General features: G+C 46.3%; 1 protein-coding gene across 1 annotated transcript in view; it reads left to right on the forward strand.

The window, feature by feature from the left end:
• Nucleotides 1-1,048: 1,048 nt before the first annotated feature.
• The window catches only part of SNTG2 (syntrophin gamma 2), a 690,678-nt gene continuing 671,863 nt past the window's right edge, over nt 1,049-19,863 (forward strand). The window contains exon 1 of the mRNA XM_029596873.1: nt 1,049-1,867. Within this exon, the coding sequence (XP_029452733.1) occupies nt 1,049-1,867 (819 nt within the window). The remainder of the gene's footprint in view (nt 1,868-19,863) is intronic.

Below are 19,863 nucleotides of genomic sequence, written 5' to 3' on the forward strand. Positions count from 1 at the left end.
GGACCCGGATAAGGTCGCAGCCATTGAGAAATGGCCTCAGCCCCATGGGGTGAAAGCGCTCCAGCGCTTTTTAGGCTTCGCCAACTTCTATCGCCACTTCATTCCACACTACTCCAGCCTGGTGGCGCCTCTAACGGCCCTCACCCGTAGAGGAGCTGATGCCCACAAATGGACCCCCAACGCAACACAAGCCTTCCAGGAACTTAAAAAGGCCTTTCTACGGGAGACCTGCCTCTGACACCCTGATCCCTTGCGCCAATTTGTGGTAGAAGTGGACGCCTCCGACGTGGCGGTAGGGGCTGTGTTGGCTCAACTCGCCAAGAATGGGAAAACCTGGCCCTGCTCCTATTTCTCTCGTAAGTTCTCTCCCGCCGAAAGAAACTATGGTATCGGCGACAAGGAGCTACTCGCAGTCAAGCTAGCCTTTGAGGAGTGGCGCCAGTGGCTGGAGGGGGCCCAACACCCCATCATAGTCTACACCGACCATAAAAATTTGGAATACCTGTGCCGTGCCCAAAGACTCAACCCTCGGCAGGCACGCTGGTCCCTCTTTTTCAGCCGCTTCAACTTTACTCTCCATTACCGACCGGCGGCCAAGAACGTAAGGGCAGATGCTCTCTCTCGTGCTACTGAGACGGAGGACACCCCAGAACCACTTCGCTACATTCTGGATCCAGCTAAGGTGTGTCTAGCCGCCTCTGACGTCAGACCCGCGGGCAAGACAGTAGTCCCGGCCCGCTCCAGGAGGAGGGTCTTAGCATGGGCACACGATTCCCTCACGGCCGGGCACCCAGGGATTGCCCGAACTTTGGAGCTCTTGACGGAGTTCTATTGGTGGCCACGGATGAAGGAGGATGTCCGGCTTTATGTGCAGTCGTGTCCTACTTGTGCCCAGCAAAAACCATTACCAGGTCGACCATGGGGACTCCTGCAGCCGCTTCCCATTCCTACGGAACCGTGGACGCACATTTCCACGGATTTCATTGTGGAGTTGCCGCCCTCTGAGGGGAAGACCGTCATTTGGGTCACCATTGACCGATTCTCAAAGATGGCCCACTTTGTGCCATTGGCCAAACTGCCTTCGGCTCCTGAACTGGCCACATTGTTTGTCCACCATATCTTTCGGCTACATGGCTTGCCCTTGCACCTTACCTCAGACCGAGGTCCCCAGTTCACAGCAAAGTACTGGAGGGCTCTTTGCAGGAAGTTCGGGGTACAGCTGGACCTAACTACAGCGTTTCATCCGCAGAGTAACGGCCAGGTCGAACGGACAAATCGTACTCTCAAGGCCTTTCTCCGAGCCTTCGTGGGGGACCTCCAAGACAACTGGGTCTCGCTTCTTCCCTGGGCCGAGTTTTCTTATAACCGACACAAACACTCGGCCACCTTACAGTCCCCCTTCCAACTGGTTTACGGGAAAGTACCCAAACCTCCTTTGCCCTTACCTGCGACGGTCTCTTCCCCGGCAGCACAGCTGACAGCGGAGCAGATCCATCAGCTCTGGCTCTCCACCCAGGAGAGGCTTCACAAGACCACGGCCCGGTTCAAAAAGTATGCAGACCGGTCTCGACGCCCCGCACCTGTCTTCTTACCCGGGACAAAGGTCTGGCTGAGCACCAGACACATTCAGCTGCGGACTCCCTCCATGAGACTGGCGCCTCGCTACATCGGCCCCTTCCCGGTAGCTGAACGCATAGGAGCAGTGTCCTATCGGTTACGCCTCCCATCCACGCTGAAGATTCATGATGTTTTCCACGTCTCTCTTCTCAAACCCGTGGTCCACTCCCACTTGCGACCTCAGCCTCCGGAGCCCACTCCTGTTGCGACTGACCCTGGAGCCACGTACACGGTTAAGGAGGTCCTGGATGTTCGGTTCCGTCGTCGACACTGGGAGTATCTCCTTTCCTGGGAGGGGTACGGTCCTGAAGAGAACTCTTGGGAGCCCTCCTCGCACATTCTCGACAAAGACCTTCTCCTCCAGTTTCATAGGGCGCACCCGGACAAGCCGCGTCCTCCTGGGGGGGGCCGTAGGAGGAGGGGTACTGTTGCGATCCCGGGGCGCCCCCGGGACCGACACTCACCCCGCGGCGGTAGCGTCGCTGGCTCCGGCCTCCCAGGCCTGCAGGGACCGCGGGCGCTGCGCCCCCGGCCTGTCCCGACCTCACTCGGGCCTGCAGGGCCCTCTGGCATCGCGTCCCGGCCTCTCCCGATCCGTCGGCGTTCCTCGGCGGCTGGCCCCGCCCCCTAGACGCACGCGCGCGTCTCTCAGCTGGCTTTAAAGGGCCAGCACAGGAAATTGGCAGGGGAAGCTCCCGGGTGACGTCAGACGCTGCAGGGTATAAAAACCCTGCAGTACAGCCAAGCCATTGCCTTGCAACGAGGTTCCCAGGTTCGTCCTGCTCCCAGTTGCTGTGTTCCTGCTCGTCACTTTGATCTTCTGGTTTTCGACTTCGGATTGGCTTGTGGTTCTTCTTGGCTTCTGACCCTGGTTCGGCTTCGGTGTCTTCTGGCTCTCGACTCGGCTTGGCTTACGATACCTCTCTGGATCTCGACTTGGACTGGCTGACAACGACTTCTCTGGCTCTAGACGCGGACCGGCTGACAGCGATTCTCCGACACCTGACCCGGGCTTGGTGAGCTACTACTCCATCGATAGGGATCTCCTAAGTCCCAGCGGCCGGGTTCCTACGGGCTCCTCCCGGGGGGACACCGGCTTCCAGGGTGAACCGCCTAAGTCCCAGCGGCCGGACTCCTACGAGCTCCTCTCGGGGGAGTACCGGCTTCCAGGGCGAAGCACCTCTCCCACCGGGTCAGCTTCATCTCCTGGTCCTTGGTCGCATAGGGCCCTTCGTGTCTTTCTCCCGGTAGTCCGCGAGCCTGCTTTCGCCGCCTCCCGTTTGGAACCGGTGCCCCTACCTCTCTAAGGTATTCCATCTCCTGGTTCCGATCGGCCCAAGGGTCCACGAAGCTAACAGAACAAGTACATGGAAATTGATCTCATTCATATTCATTGTAGCAATCCTGAAAATCTGACTGGCTAGGTGGGCCCCTAGGAGAGGGTTGGGAAGCACTGGCCTAAGGCACAATGTTTATTTATTTAAAAGATTTATATCAAAAGGTGTGCTCAGGGCATTATATGAAGATCATGTTCATTTAGCATACAGTTATATTCTGCCAATACTGGAAAACAGTTTTCTCTCAATGGATTACAATAATAAAGCATAAAATAACATCTGAAAAACACACGCACAATAATTAATGACAAAACAAATATCATAAAAACCTCATAAACAATAATTAAAACTCAAATGATCAACTGATACAAAATTAGCTCATAGTCCAGTCTATTATATTCTCCTACTAATTACATTCTATAATCTTCTACCAGTATATACATTGGCCAAAAGCCTCTAGGAAAAAAAATGATTCCCTTCAACTTTTTCTGAAAAGATTAATGATTCTTTTCTTCTGAGTTCCTAGGGGAGAAGATGCCACCATTTGGGGTTACCTAAAGAGATAGCCCAAGAGCGGTTTTCTGTCAGGTGGGCTGATTTATGAGATGGTAAAGAGAAAAAGGATTGCAGTGATAAATGTTGTGCATGTCCAGGAACAGACTCTTTCAGCACTACTTTAAGGTAGTTGGTGCCTCATCATGAATCGCTCTAAACACTTAAATAAGTACTTTAAACCTAGCTTATAATGAAAGCAATGGGAAGTCAATATAGGACCATGATAATGAGAGCTCACAACAACTCAGACAACCACATTCTGCACATTTAAGTTCTTTTATTGAATAATTAGGTAAAATTAACAGAACTGAATTGGAATAATTGAGTACTTTCAGCACTATTGCATGTATCACAGACTTCAGTTCAGGACATGTAAGGAGATATTCAAACTCCAGTGTTATGTTTTTGTAAGAGTGTGAACCCTGGGCCGCGGTGAGAGGTGTCTCCACCCACAGGGAAGAACCCTGTGAGCCTCACCATTGGTAGACGTGGTTTCAGACACAGCTGTATGGTGGAGACTTTATTATGAAGGAAGGAAAAGCAAAACCCACAGGGGCGGATTTTCAGAGCCCTGCTCGCCTAAATCCGCCCAAAACCGGGCGGATTTAGGCGAGCAGTGCCCTGCGCGCCGGTGAGCCTATTTTACATAGGCCTACCGGCGCGTGCAGAGCCCCGGGACTCGCGTAAGTCCCGGGGTTCTCCGAGGGGGGCATGTCGGGGGCGTGTCGGGAGCGGGCCCAGTCGTCGCGGCGTTTAGGGGGCGTGTCGGCAGCGTTTTGGGGGCGGGTATGGGGGCGTGGTTATGGCCCGGGGTCCGCACCCTCCGTACCCGCCCCCAGGTCGCGTCCCGGCGCGCAACAGGCCCGCTGGCGCGCGGGGATTTACTTCTCCCTCCGGGAGGCGTAAATCCCCGGAGAAAGGTAAGGGGGGGGGTGTAGACAGGGCCGGGCGGGTGGGTTAGGTAGAGGAAGGGAGGGGAAGGTGAGGGAAGGGCGTTAGAGGATTCCCTCCAAGGCCGCTCCGATTTCGGAGCGGCCTTGGCGGGAACGGGGGTAGGCTGCGCGGCTCGGCACACGCCGGCTATACAAAATCAATAGCCTTGCGCGCACCGATCCAGGATTTTAGCGGTTACGCGCGGCTACGCGCGTATCTACTAAAATCCTGCGTACTTTTGCTTGCGCCTGATGTGCCAGCAAAAGTACGCCTATTCGCGCGGTCTGAAAATCTACCCCACAGAGCGGGAGGTGTAGTTAAAGTACAGTTCTGAGCTGAGGGATATACCCCCGATGTGAAGATCTGATAGTGGATCGCAGAGTGGGGTATGCCAGCAAGTCTCTTCAGAAGTGTAGCAAATACCTCAGACATGCAGATCTGGTAGTGGCCCGCAGAGCGGGGTATGCCGAAGATGTCTGTTCTGTGGTGATGACGAGAAGGTAGTCTGAGATGCAGGAACCTGGAAGAAGATCCTGTAGATGGTGCGGTAATAACCTGCAGCGCAGTGTATATCCTACTGGGAAGGATACAGTAGTGGCCTGAGGCATGAAGTACATCACAGAGAATCCCACAATAGGTTTGGTATTGTTGAAGTCTGTAGTCATGTACTCACAGGAAGGCCCTCCGAGGAGCAGATAGCCAGGAACGCAAAAGGGCCCCCGAGGAGCGGGTACCCAGAGCGTCCAACGCCAAGTAAGGAACCTGGAACCAGAAGTCCTAGGATGGAGTGGATTCAGCAATGAGGGAACTCCTTGCTAACCCTTCGAAGCATAGGGCCAGTCAGCTTAAGTACGGCAGATGGATGATGTCATTTGCAGGGGACACCCCAGAGGTTCCCGCCATGACGCGTGCGGCTAGGTGATTCCTGGAACAAAATGGCGGTCAGCAGCACCCACGCCGACCCAGGAAAGCCAGGCAGGTCGGTGGTGGCTAGCGGAGGCTGCCATTCTTCCTAGGATTGACAGTGTAGCAAAGAAAGAGGTGAGTATAAGTGGTCACAGTCATCTGCGACTGACAGGCATAACATCCAGAGGAGGCAAAGTTTATAAAATGCCAAACCAACTACCAATCTAATAGGTGGCTCTATTGACAACCTGGAGTTCGAAGTGAGACTCTGCACCTCCTTCTCAAGCAGTAAAAATGTCCCTTCCAATTGTAATAACAGTGGAATGTCATGTGAAGATACACATCCTACTCACAGGATATCTATTTTTCTCAAATTGCAAGAAAACCTGTTCTTTCTTGGTCAGGTGTTTGCCACACTGATACACTCTGACTAGGCAAGATACATTGCCCCCAGTCAGACCGAACCAGTAAGGCTGTCTAGATGTCATCTGCTAGGGGTGTGTATTCGTTCCCTACGAATTGGTAATCCGCAACGTATAGGGCCATATTCATTGTATTCGTGGGGAAGCAAAACGTATCGCGATTCCCCACAAATACAACAAATTTTCGCCGAATTATTCTGCCGTCTAAAGGAGCCAATTTAAACAAACCCCCCACCCTCCTGACCCCCCCCCCCCAAGACTTACCAAAGCTCCCTGGTGGTCCAGCGGGGGGGTCCGGGAGCCATTTCCTGCACTCACCCTCGACTGCCGGTATTCAAATGAATGGCTGGCGCCATCTTGTGCTCCTACCATGTGACAGGGGCTGACCAATGGCACCGGTAGCCCCTATGACATGGTAGGTCAAAGGCTATTAGCGCCATTTTGAATACCGGCAGCCAAGGGTGTGAGTGCAGGAAATGGCTCCCGGACCTCCCGCTGGACCACCAGGGAGTTTTGGTAAGTCTTGGGGGCATCAGGAGGGTGGGGGGTTGTAGTTAGTTTAATTTTAGCTGGGAAACGAATAAGAATTAACATATAAATGTATCGGGGGCCTCCCTTGCCGAATGCAACATATCTGTCTCCCAACAAATACGAATCACGAATGCAACATATGGCGTATCTCTGCACATCCCTATCATCTGCATAAATAGTGCAGATGACTCCCAGAGAGGACAAAATTGACCTTTCTGTACCAATTATACCAGACTGTAATTCACTTTGAACTACTGAATAATAGGCATGAGCTAAATTTAAAATACGTTTTAAAAAGAATCAATCAATTTGACTGCAAATATACATTAAATAGAACAACACAAATCTACTCCTCTAGTTGTACTTTTCATCCTTTATAATAACTACAAATTTTAGTGATGTAAATTTTACTATGAAACCCACCCCAATTCTAAGTGCCAGACTGACTCCATACAGAGTCTCTCTCTCTCTCTGTCTCTCTCTCTCTCATGAATTATTCTGTGTGCAAAGTGAAAAATAGTGCAGATGTGATAAATTTATTGCACCTTGGTGGAAATTGCCTGCAGGAGCAGGGTAATTAGCCTAACCACCCCCCTTGTTATCGTAGGTACTATTTCTGCTATAATTATAGCTTTTTGAGAAATCTAGAGGTTAGGAACAACACATAGACTTATTTATGATCCTCTAGTATGGAACAATCTTAAAAACCTTACTGAAATTCACAATCTTATATTGAGTGATTTTACATGTTGAAGAGATGCTGCTTAAGCTTTTTTTTTTTTTTTTCACTTTCCTGAGCTGTCTAAGTGTATTCCAAAAGAAAGGAAGATGTGCTTCATATAACAACATAGGTGACAAGTAATTAAGTCAAGCAAGCTGTTTAAGTACTACTGCCATTTTTATGTCAGCTTGGACAAGTAACTTTATTACCATGCTATAAAAAATACAACTAGCTTAGATATCATAATACTAATATCAGCTATGTTATATACTAAATTCATTTATAGTTTGTTTTATGGGTGCAAAAGCAGCATAAGGTTGGTATCTGGCAGCTGCACACTTCACTTTATTAGAAAAGACAAACATTTTGCATGTCTACAGCCTATTTCGTAACAATAGTAATAATGGGAGATTACAATTATCCCAATACTTATTGGGTAAATGTAATCTCAGGACATGCTAGAGACATAAAGTTCCTGGATATAATGAATGACTGCTTCATGGAGCAATTGGTTCAGTAACAAACAAGAGAGGGAACTATTTTAGATTTAATTCTTTGTTGAATGGAGGATTTGGTGAGAGAGGTAATAGTTGTGGGCACTTGGCAATAGTGATCATAACATGATCACATTTGAACTAATGCTGGAAGGGGAACAATATGTAAATCTACAGCTCTAACACTAAATTTTCAAATGGGAAACTTTAGTAAAATGAGGAAAATAGAAAAACAAAAAAGTGCAGCTGGAAAGGTTAAAAATTAGGGATGTGAATCATTTTTCTGACGATTGAAAATATCGTACGATATTTTCAAAATCGTCAGAAATCGTGGGCTCCCCAAAACTGATAGGAAAACCCCACAAAATTGTTCGTGGGGTTCTCTTATTGTTTTGGGGGAGGGCGGGAAAAAACGGCACACAAAAATAACCCCTAAACCCACCCTGACCCTTTAAAACTAATCCCTTAGCCTCCCCCACCCTCCCGACCCCCCAAAAAACTTTTTACAGGTACCTGGTGGTCCAGTGGGGGTCCCGGGAGCGATCTCCCGCTCTCGGGCCGTCGGCTGCCACTAATCAAAATGGCGCCGATGGCCCTTTGCCCTTCCATGTGACAGGGTATCCGTGCCATTGGCCGGCCCCTGTCACATGGTAGGAGCACTGGATGGCCGGCACCATTTTGGTTAGTGGCAGCCGACGGCCCGAGAGCAGGAGATCGCTCCCGGGACCCCCACTGGACCACCAGGTACCTGTATAAGGTTTTTTTTTTGGGGGGGGGAAGCTAAGGGATTAGTTTTAAAAGGTCGGGGTGGGTTTTTTGTTTATCGGCTCGGGCGCAGCCGATAAAAAAAAAACCCGACTGGGCCGGACGAAAAAAAAATCACGATGTGAATCGGAACCGATTCCTTTTCCGATTCACATCTCTATTAAAAATGTACAGCAGGTCTGGACATTGTTTAAAAACAATTTTAGAAGCGCAGTCCAGATGTATTCCATGCATTAAGAAAGGTAGAAGAAAGGCAAAATGATTACTGTCATGGATAAAAGGTGAGGTGAAAGGATATTTTGGCCAAAAAAAAAATCCTTCTGAAGAAAATAGGAAAAAGCATAAACACTGTCAAGTTAAGTGTGAAACATTCATAAATGAAGCTAAGAGAGCATTTGAAATGAAGTTGGCCATAGAGGCAAAAGCTCATAATAAAAACTTTTATAAATATTTCTGAAGCAAGAAACCTGTGAGGGAGTCAGTTGGACCAAGAGATGATTGAGGGTTAAAGGGGCTCCTCAGGAAAATAAGGCCATTGCAGAAAGACTAAATAAATTATTTGCTTCTGTGCTTATAAGGAGGATGTTGGGGAGATATTGGTTTCGGAGATGGGTTTTCAAGGGTGAAAAATCAGATGAACTGAACCAAATCACTGTGAACCTGGAAGTTGTAGTAGGCCAGATTGAAAAAGTAAAGAGTAGCAAATCACCTAGACCAGATGGTTCTGAAGAAACTAAAAAATTAAATTTTAGATCTATTAGTTAAAATCAACCATTGTATCTGAAGACTGGAGGCTGGCCAATGTAACCCTAAAATTTAAAAAAGGCTCCAGAGGCGATCCAGGAAACTATAGGCCAGTGAGCCTGACTTCAATGCCTGGAAAAATAGTGGAAACTATTCTAAAGATCAAAATCATATAGAAACACATGGTTTTATGGATCCCAGTCAGCATGGATTTACCCAAGGGAAGTCTTGCCTCACAAATCTGCTTCATTTTTTTTTTTTTGAAGGGATTAATAAACATGTGGATAAAGGTGAACCAGTAGATACTAGAGATGTGAATTGTGTCCTCGATCGTCTTAACGATCGATTTCGGCTGGGAGGGGGAGGGAATCGTATTGTTGCCGTTTGGGTGTGTAAACTATCGTGAAAAATCGTTAAAATCGTGAGCCGGCACACTAAACCCCCCTAAAACCCACCCCGACCCTTTAAATTAAATCCCCCACCCTCCCGAACCCCCCCCCAAATGCTTTAAATTACCTGGGGATCCGGCGGTGGTCCAGAACGGCGGCGGTCCGGAACGGTCCCCTCAATAGAATTGTGTTGTCTTCAGCCGGCGCCATTTTTCAAAATGGCCGCCGCAAATGGCGGCGGCCATAGACAAAAACGATTCGACGGAGGAGGTCGTTCCGGACCCCCGCTGGACTTTTGGCAAGTCTTGTGGGGGTCAGGAGGCCCCCCCAAGCTGGCCAAAAGTTTCCTGGGAGTCCAGCGGGGTTCCGGGAGCGATTTCTTGCCGCGAATCGTTTTCGTACGGAAAATGGTGCCGGCAGGAGATCGACTGCAGGAGGTCGTTCAGCGGCGGTTCCGGACCGCCGCTGAACGACCTCCTGCAGTCGATCTCCTGCCGGCACCATTTTCCGTACGAAAACGATTCGCGGCAAGAAATCGCTCCCGGAACCCCGCTGGACTCCCAGGAAACTTTTGGCCAGCTTGGGGGGGCCTCCTGACCCCCACAAGACTTGCCAAAAGTCCAGCGGGGGTCCGGAACGACCTCCTCCGTCGAATCGTTTTTGTCTATGGCCGCCGCCATTTTGCGGCGGCCATTTTGAAAAATGGCGCCGGCTGAAGACAACACGATTCTATTGAGGGGGCCGTTCCGGACCGCCGCCGTTCTGGACCACCGCCGGATCCCCAGGTAATTTAAAGCATTGGGGGGGGGGGTTCGGGAGGGTGGGGGATTTAATTTAAAGGGTCGGGGGTGGGTTTTAGGGGGTTTTAGTGTGCCGGGTTTCCTGCCCTCCCCCTTCCCCCGATTTACGATTTTTTAACGATAAATCGGGGGAATTGGTATTGTATCGTGGCCCTAACGATTTTTTGACGATTTAAAATATATCGGACGATATTTTAAATCGTCAAAAAACGATTCACATCCCTAGTAGATACATAGGCTCGGCAGCGCACGCAAGCCTCAGGACACGCGTAAGTCCCAGGGCTTTGCTAGGGGGGCATGTCAGGGGCGTGTTGGGGGGTGGGTGGCGCGACGTTCGGGTCATTCCGGTGGGCGTGTCGGGGGTGTGGTGCCGGCCTGGGGGAATTTTGTGGGCATGGCCGAGGCCTCCAAAATCACTCCCGGGCCGGGGAATCATGCAGCAGCGGCCAATCGGCGCGCACTAGTTATGCCTGCCTGGAGCAGGCAGTAACTTTCACGATAAAGGTAGGGGGGTGTAGATAGGGCTGGGGGGGGTGGGTTAGGTAGGGGAGGGGAGGGGAAGGGAGGGGAAGGGAAGGGAGGGGAAGGTGGGTGGAGGCAGAAGGAAAGTTCCCTCCGAGGCCGCTCCGATTTCGGAGCGGCCTCGGAGGGAACGGGCAGTGCGCACAGGGCTCGGCACGCGCAAGGTGCACAAATGTGCACCCCTTGCATGCGCCGACCCCGGATCATATAAAATCCAGTGTACTTTTGTCTGCGCCTGGTGCACGAACAAAAGTACATGCACCTTTTAGAAGGTGTTTGACAGAGTCCCTCATGTGGAAAAGGGTAAACAGTAGGGATGTGAATCATTTTTTGACGATTTAAAACAATCGTCAGATATATTTTAAATCGTCAAAAATCGTTAGAGCCGCGATACTGCCACCTTCATAACATCATGTCATGTTATGAAGGTGGCAGTGCGCTAAGATTTACAAGATATGGTAACTCACAAAGGAAGGGTGGAAGAAGTGTTTAAACCCAAGCGTTTGGGCAAATACTTGTTGAAAAGACGTGGAGCGGCATGAATGGAATGGTATACTGATATGTACGTCTAAGAGAAATCTTTTTGAGGACGTACAGATGAGATCCTTTCAGAAATATGTGATGAGCATGAACAGATGAGCAGTAGGAGATTCGTTTATATATCTTCTGAGGAAGCCTGTGGGCGAAACATGTTGAGAGAATAAGAAAGAATAAAAGAAGAATTAAAGAATTTGTTGTTTTCTAAATGAGTGATAATTTATGATAAATGGGATTTTCTCTGCTTATTTAATAAATTGTATTTCATATTCATAATATATTGTAAGAAAGGAAGTTTTGGCATGTAACTCAATCTGAGAGGATTGGGACAGTTTTTATGAAGATAGTACAAGTATGTAACATTATGTATGATGTATGAATGGAGGGAGAATTTTTAGATGCATTTTTTTGTTGGTAATATGTTAAATATTTAAAGATTGTTGTAATATTTTTTCTATGCAATAAAGAATAAGAAAATATATGTCACTTTGTATGGTTTTGAGCTGTCATATGACAGGGCAAAGGTAGCGCCGGTGCCATTTCTACAACGCACCGGAGGCCCGAGAGTAAAAGATCACACCGGAACCCCCCCCCCCCCCCACTGGACCCCAGGTAATTTAAGGCATTTTGGGGGGGGTGGTTCGGGAGGGTGGGGGATTTATTTTAAAGGGTCGGGGTGGGTTTTAGGGTTGTTTTAGTGTGCCGGTTTTCCCGCCCTCCCCCTTCCCCTCCCCTTCCCCCGATTTACGATTTTTGACGATAAATCGGGGGAATTCCTATTAAATATCACCTCTAACGATTTTTGACGATTTAAAATATATCGGACGATATTTTAAATCGTCAAAAAACGATTCACATCCCTATTATTTATACATTTGAAAGTGAAGCATCAGGGAGGTCAGTGAATATTAAATGGAATGGGCCTTATGTGAGCTGAAGGTTTGTTTTACACATGTTGCAACAATTTCAAATTAGTCTGGGAGATAACATGTAGTACAGAATTGCAATAATCTAAATGACTGGTGTTAAGAACGTGAATGACAGAGGTCAAGGTGTGTTGGTCAAAGTAGTTGCACAGTTCCCAGTTATGGTGAAGGTACATTAAGGAGGCTCTTTCTACTTTGGTGATGTGAGAAATCATTAACAGATTAGGGTATAGTTGGACACCTAGACTATGGACAGATTTTATAGTTTGGAGAGGGGCTCTAGATAGGAATGGTTGAGCACATATGGGGTGGGCATAGCAGTTCAGCCAGAGGTGTACAGATTTGAAGGAGTTTGAATCTCAACAACTGCCTCTCAGTGGCAGCACAATGACTCTATAACCACAAGATTAAACTCAACTCCAGAAGAAATAAATGCAGGAACAACAGAAAAGATACATAGGAGAGACCTTTATATGTTCTGAATGTGATAAAGGTTTCAGTAGGAAGAGAGAATTAATACAACATCAGAAAATCAATAAAAGGAGACTGTGTTCAGCTACAGAATATGGGAAACACTTTTTTAATAAAGCAAACCTTACAAATTATGAGGTAAGCCACTCTGGGAAGGACCATTGCCATGTTATTATTGTGACAAAAGTTGTATTGTAAAGGAAATTTCACAAAAAAAAAAAAAGTACCCAGCTGCAAAATCGAGTACAAGTAGGGAATGTAATAAAAGTTTAGTGCATAAAAATAATATTGATGTGATCCCATCCTGGGAGGCAGGCTGCACTGCGATGGGGCTATAAATAGTATTTTATCTTTGGAGATGGAACGCTGGCTAGCTGTTCTAGCAGGTTCTTTCCACAGGGTATGGATTCTTTTTTTGGGGGGAAAGAGTTAAAGTTCAGGGCCCCAAGAGTTAAGGGTGTCTTTCATGGATTGTCCCTGGGAGAGGGGACTCAATTCTCAATCTCTGTGTACCCATACAATGTGTGTTGTGTATGCCAAAAAACACTCTGTAGTCACTTTTTTAGTGTATAAAAAATAAAGACTTTAGTGTTCAAACACTTGCTGAAATATGGCACAACAAATTAATCTTCAGCACCCCAAGATTCCTTTTGCCTTGGTCTTTCTTTCTTCTACTTGTGCAGAAGTATTTTGTACCAGGGCAGGGAAACATTTACCCTCCATGGATTGGAAAAGAGAAGCTCCAAGGTGGGCAGGGGGATCTTTTTGTGGGCAGGAAAACCCCTCCAGCCCTGGCATAAAAGATATAACTGTCCTTGGCACAAAAAGTAAAATCCCCTCTCTCTCTGCCCTGGAAAAGAAGATACCGGATGGGTTTCCCTAGAGATTGTTGGTTTCTTTTACTCATGGTTAGTAGATCTTCTGAATCCCTTGATTCTCTATCTCTAAGTTCTCATTCTCTTTCAGATCCTGATGGGAGGGATCCCCTAGAAGCAGGCAGCTCTACCTGCTCTAACAAGACAGAAGGGGCAGTCAAATCTTTCCTTCTGGATCTCAAGAATTTAGTTTTGTTCTCCTTTAAAGGAAGTTTACACTGTGTTTCGAGCATGGACCCTTGAGCTGAGATGGAGTTGGCACAACCTGCAGACTCCTCCCTGCAGGTCCCCACTGTCAGCTGGTGGAGCTGGCTGTGGAAGAGGCCTAATTAGAGCTTTACCTATACCAGCCCTAGTTCCCCTTAGGTTGAGCCCTTAGGTGCTAGGACTGGCAGGACTTCAGTATGGGTTTCTGCAGATGAGCTTGATGTCTGAAGAGATGGTCAGGTCACAGGTCATGGTCCAAGGCAAGTTGGATTCAGACATAGTTAGTCAGGAGGTAGTCAAGGTAGGCAGGGTTCAAATATGGTCATGAGACAGGCAGTGGTCAGTGGCAGGTAGAATTCAGTCAAGGTTGAGAACCAGGCAGTGGGTAACTACCTTCTCTGTCCTAGCTGAAGATTTGGAAGGGCAACAATCCCAGTCACAGAGTTCCCTGTGCCCTGAGCCTAGGTGGTATACAGGTTCTCGAAACGCTCCTACTACTTAAATGCAAAAATCCCAAAATTATATGAAAAGGAAAAATCCTAACCATCCAGGGAGTAGACTGGATAAGGAAACCACACCTGACCCTGGTCAGTTTCCCCAGGCACGCTTTGCCTGGCTCCTCTGACTTGGTCTAAAAAATGAACTCAGGAAAAACTCCCCCCTACCTCATAACTCTAAGCAAGCCATAAAGGACTGACTCTAGAACCTCTGGAGAGGGCTGCTTATAAAAACTCTCAAGGGGGATGACCATTCCAGATCCCTCAAAGAGAAGGGGCTGCATTTGAATGATAGCCTCTCCCATTCACTAACCTGATCTTCACTAGTTGAACTAAGAGTTCACCTAGGCCTTAATGGTAACAGAATGAATTGTCTGTTACATTGATAATATATCATTCTTTTGCACTAAATATGACATGGCAAGTGCTTCAACAGAAAGACAGACAGCTCCAATACCACTCTGTATTTCTATTATACAACTATTGCTACTACTGAGTCTCTTCTACTCAGCCTTGCTTCCATACACAAATTTGCACCTTAAGGGTCTTACTATCATTCTGTTTTGCTATCATACCACAGTTTCTATACCTTGTTGTGTTCTTACCACTGTGGGGGGGCTACATTGTACCTTTCATATTGCCTTGGTATGTTTAAGCCATTCTTTGTTCTTCTTTAGTCCGTTTATCGGTGACTTTGGTTATTTCCTGACACTTTCTATGTTTCATTCCCCCTTTATGGTGCCTTAGCATTTTGATGCCACTCTTAGTGCCACTTTGCCTCTAGTGTTATCTTTCAGAGTTCATGGCCCTGTTGTTGGTTCCTTCTTTTGGAGCCTTAGGTTGTTCTTGCCACTCTTGCTGATTCTTTGCTCATCTGACAGTGCCTTGGAAAAGTACTGTTTCTGCTGGTAATGGTTTGCCTCATTGCAGGTCCCGGGCTTCTTCATGCCACTTTTGGTGCCTTATTGATTCATTGACATGTATTCGCCCTTCTAATGATGTCTACCCATCAGTTTCATTAGAAATGATTAGAAAATCCCAATTTGGGATCTCAAATTAGGCTGTGCGGCTTCCTGTATTGACTTTAAATGGGAAACAAAAAACAAATTAAACTAAAGAAAAATTTTCTCTTTTCATTTGAGACTACTGAAATGACTTTAGGTGCCCTATGAAACAAATTAATAACCCCCCCACCCCCCCCAAAAAAAAAAAGTTTTCCTCTGCACATTGCTATTGAACCTCTTTGAAAGTAAGCTTTAGTTCCAGAATAGATATGTCTGAACTATTGGAGAGCAATTTTCCTTTTCCGGGCTCTTCTTCCCAGTGTGTATTTGCTGTGCTATTTTGACTACACCAAAGAGCTATCTGTTTTCCTGACAGTACTGTCAGATCCTTATATCTTGGTACTGAAACTTTCAATTGGAGCTTTTCCCCCTTTTCAGAAGGGACACAGCTGACATTAGTCAGTCCTCTGTTTCCAGAAATGTAACTTCCTTCTTGAGAGCCATGCTAGTCTCCCATTACAAATAATTTCCATTCACCATGTAGGAGAAACATTTTTTTTCCCATGAATTATAGGAAATTCTGCAAAAATGCAATCCTATCCCTCTTCTAACAACATGGTTGGAAGTCATATAAATAAGAATATCAGTCTTTGCCAACAGTGAGTAAAATAAGATTTTGGATTTTTAGCCTCCCTTTGCAACTAATGCTTAAGGTGATTTACAGCATTATTATGTTCATGTATAAAAAGTCACTGTCCCAAACAGCTTATAATCTAAAGGTATGATAATAAAAAGCATTTACATGCGTAAAACTTGAGTCTTACTCAAGTAAATACACTTTTCTCGAGTAAGTGGGCTTTTGAAAATTGCTACAATATATGCCATTGAATTGTCCATAGGATTTACTTAAGTAAGTGCACTTTACACGAGTAAATGGCTTTTGAAAATTGCTACAGTAGACACTTTTACACATATAATTCCTTTTGAAAATTCACCTGTTAGGCAACAGAAGATAAAATGAATTGCCTAAAGTCACAAGAAGTGGAAGCAATGGGACTTAAAGTGGTAGAAATGGGAATTAAACTCTAGCTTCCTTTGTTTATAGCTCATTGCTATGATTTCTAGTCTATTCCTCCTCTTCTGAAAGCTGTGATATGCAGGCAACATTTATGTAGTCAAAAATTGTTAAACTAATTGTTATAGGTAGTGAGGTTTGGGTGGACACTGTGACAGCTGACCAAACCCATGGGGGGAAGTCCCGTGAGGGGCCACAGGTCAGGCTCAGCTCTGGTCACACAAACACAGATAGTTCTTTATTTAAACAGTTCGAGAAACCACCAGAGGTGGCAATAGTGAGTAGATGTTGTAGCCCTGCTGGGCTAGTATTCCCCTGGATGCTGGAACAGCAGTTTCTCCAGTAGCAGTACTGTAGTGGAGAGAACTGAGAAAGTGAGTACAATAGAACATTCACAGAGTCCCAAGTATGGAGAAGCCCCGAGATAGGGAGAGCTGGCCCTAGAGGAGCGAGTACCAGATCCCTGGAGGTAGAGAAACTTGTTGGCAAAGTAATCACACAGCGGTTCCACGTAAGAGATGGCACTGGTGCTGGAATGGGAGCAGGTCCTCGAGGAGCGAGTACCTGGTTCCAGGAAGACAGCTCTGAAGAGTAGATGATAGTAGTACTCACCGATGGTGTCTGTAGCAAATTCTTCCAAGTAGAAGAGGAAATAGATGCAGGCAGCGAGTCAGGGAACATGGGCCCTTGAGGAGCGAGTACTGCTTACCTGATAGCAACCTGAAAGAAGCAATGAGGCCCCCGAGGAGCGGTACCCCATTAGCAGAAAGAGTTCAATAGGAGTTGGAAGGCAGAGTAGCTGGGTACAGAGAGCGAATCCCATCCGTAAGGTCACCCTTGCTAACTGAATGGCTAGCAATAAACTGTAAGCTTAAATATCTGGGCAGCGTGACATCATCACAGGGAGACGCCCCTGAGGAACGTGCCAATGAGGAAATAAGAATGAGGGCCGGGCGATGCGTGCGCTCTAAGGTACCTGGAGAACATGGCGGGAGGCAGCGCCCAAGTCAGTCCGGGGACGCCGGAGAGGATGGCAGACGGATGCCGTGGCAGCCAAGCATCCATGAGGAGCAGGAGGAGTCGCAAGAAAGGAAAGGTAGGCAGAGTGAAGCCATCGGACAGCGACGGTCGCAACACTAATATTACTCTACCTAGCTTCAAATACATAGCAGTTTGGTAAGGTTTTATTATGTAATTGCTATCTTTATTGCAAAGTGATACACTAGCAGCAATTAATGTAAAACAGAATAACAGCACTATTCAAGCAGAATTTGCAGCTCATTTATTTTCATACAGCAATTTGTCTTATTTTACTTTTTACGTATGTACTTTTCCTGATTAGGATCCTATTTTCTCATTTGTCTTTATTATTGTATGTGTGAACATGAAAGAAAAACATTGCAACGATAATTCTTTATATTCTTAATTATATTTGTTTTCAGTAATATTGCATTCTGTTGTTTATTTAATATTATTTAACTTTTTTCTAACACTGACTAGAGAGCAAGCCTTTAGAGACAAGATGCATTTTTAGCTCAAGAATATTTTCACTCCCTTTCCTCCTTTTAAATATAATCAGCCATATGTTACATTGATCACACCATTTTGTTGGCAATTTTTGGATTGCAATGTTGTGTGGCAACTTTGCAGACATATCAAGATCCCTTGTTATGTAACAATTAGCCCTATTTACTAAGCTGCAATAATTCATTACCATACATTAAATACTGAAATTCGTGCTCAATGCATGTTAAAATGAATTATTGTGCTATATTAGCAACATACATTTCCTTATTACTATTCTTGCAGAAAAAATCAGGTGCAATGTATGGAAAGAAATAATAAGTTCCTTCATGTGCAAATTCATGCAAAATAACTCAATACTATTCAAATGGCTAATACACCTGCTGATATGCTCAGCCATTCTCTCTCCTCTTCCACTGATATTTAAGGGGACATGATGCTGCGAGTTTGAAAATCCCCAGCTCTGAAATACTCTTTCTGGTAACAGATCCGCTTCCTGAGAAAGAGTTCCCTCTTCCTGGTATCTCCTCCTAAATTGTGAAAATATTTAAGTCATGCCCTGGTTCTGAACTCCACTCAAAATGCCAAAATGCTCAAAATTTCAACCTCTCCAAAATGTCACATTCTTCAAGTTCCCTTGACCCTCACAAACCCCTTCCTTTACCAGCAGACCTGTGTCAATAATGGGGAAGAGCTGCCCCTATCAATTTCTGCTCTGTCAGTATTGTCATCCAAAATGGCACAGGCTGAACTGAGGCTACCCTTTTTCTATAGGGAAAACTAAGGCTACCCTTTTTCTATAGGGAAAACTAAGACAATAAACATTTTAGGAATAGTAATCAGAGCATATAGCATATCTTCCAGTAACTTTGATAAAGGGATATTGTCCTCACAAAAAACATTTGCACAACCCAAAAACTGCTAGCCACTTTACCTCTTAAAGCTGTCCAACTAAAAAAAAAGAATACTAGGTCCTGAGCCTTCAGAGATGTAGATGTAGCAGCAGAACTGCAGGAGGTCGTTCAGCGGCGGTCCGGAACCCCCGCTGAACGACCTCCTGCAGTCGATCTCCTGTCGGCGCCATTTTCCGTACGGAAAATGATTCGCGGCAAGAAATCGCTCCCGGAACCCCGCTGGACTCCCAGGAAATTTTGGCCAGCTTGGGGGGGCCTCCTGACCCCCACAAGACTTGCCAAAAGTCCAGCAGGGGTCCGGAATGACCTCCTGCGTCGAATCGTTTTCGTCTATGGCCGCCGCCATTTTGCGGCGGCCATTTTGGAAAATGGCGCCGGCTGAAGACAACAGGATTCAATTGAGGGGGCCGTTCCGGACCGCCGCCGTTCTGGACCACCGTTGGATCCCCAGGTAATTTAAAGCATTTGGGGGGGGGGTTCGGGAGGGTGGGGGATTTAATTTAAAGGGTCGGGGGTGGGTTTTAGGGGGTTTTAGTGTGCCGGTTTTCCTGCCCTCCCCCTTCCCCCGATTTACAATTTTTTAACGATAAATCGGGGGAATTGGTATTGTATCGTGGCCCTAACGATTTTTGATGATTTAAAATATATCGGACGATATTTTAAATCGTCAAAAAACGATTCACATCCTTAGTTTCCATCCTGTACAACAAAGAAAAAGAGGAGCAGTAAGAAAAGCACTAGATTTCAGGGACCAGGCTAGTCTCTGATTCAAGAAGCCTACACAGCCTTTCTATCAAAAGGAAATAGGATAAAGCATAAGCATTAGAAAGTTAAATGTAAGACACTGATAAGAAAAACTAAGAGAGAATTTGAGAAGAAGATGGGTGTAGAGGCAAAAACTCACAATAAAAACTTTTTAAAATATAACTGAAGCAATAAGTAAATCTGCAGCTCTAATGCTAAACTTTCAAAAGGGAAACTTTGATAAAATGAGGAAAATAGTTACAAAAAAACTGAAAGGTGCAGCTGCAAAGGTTAAAAGTGTTCAACAGCATGGACATTGTTTAAAAATACAATCCTAGAGCCACAGTCCATAT

This window comes from Rhinatrema bivittatum, chromosome 3 (assembly GCF_901001135.1).
Source record: "Rhinatrema bivittatum chromosome 3, aRhiBiv1.1, whole genome shotgun sequence".
Taxonomy (NCBI): Eukaryota; Metazoa; Chordata; class Amphibia; order Gymnophiona; family Rhinatrematidae; genus Rhinatrema; species Rhinatrema bivittatum.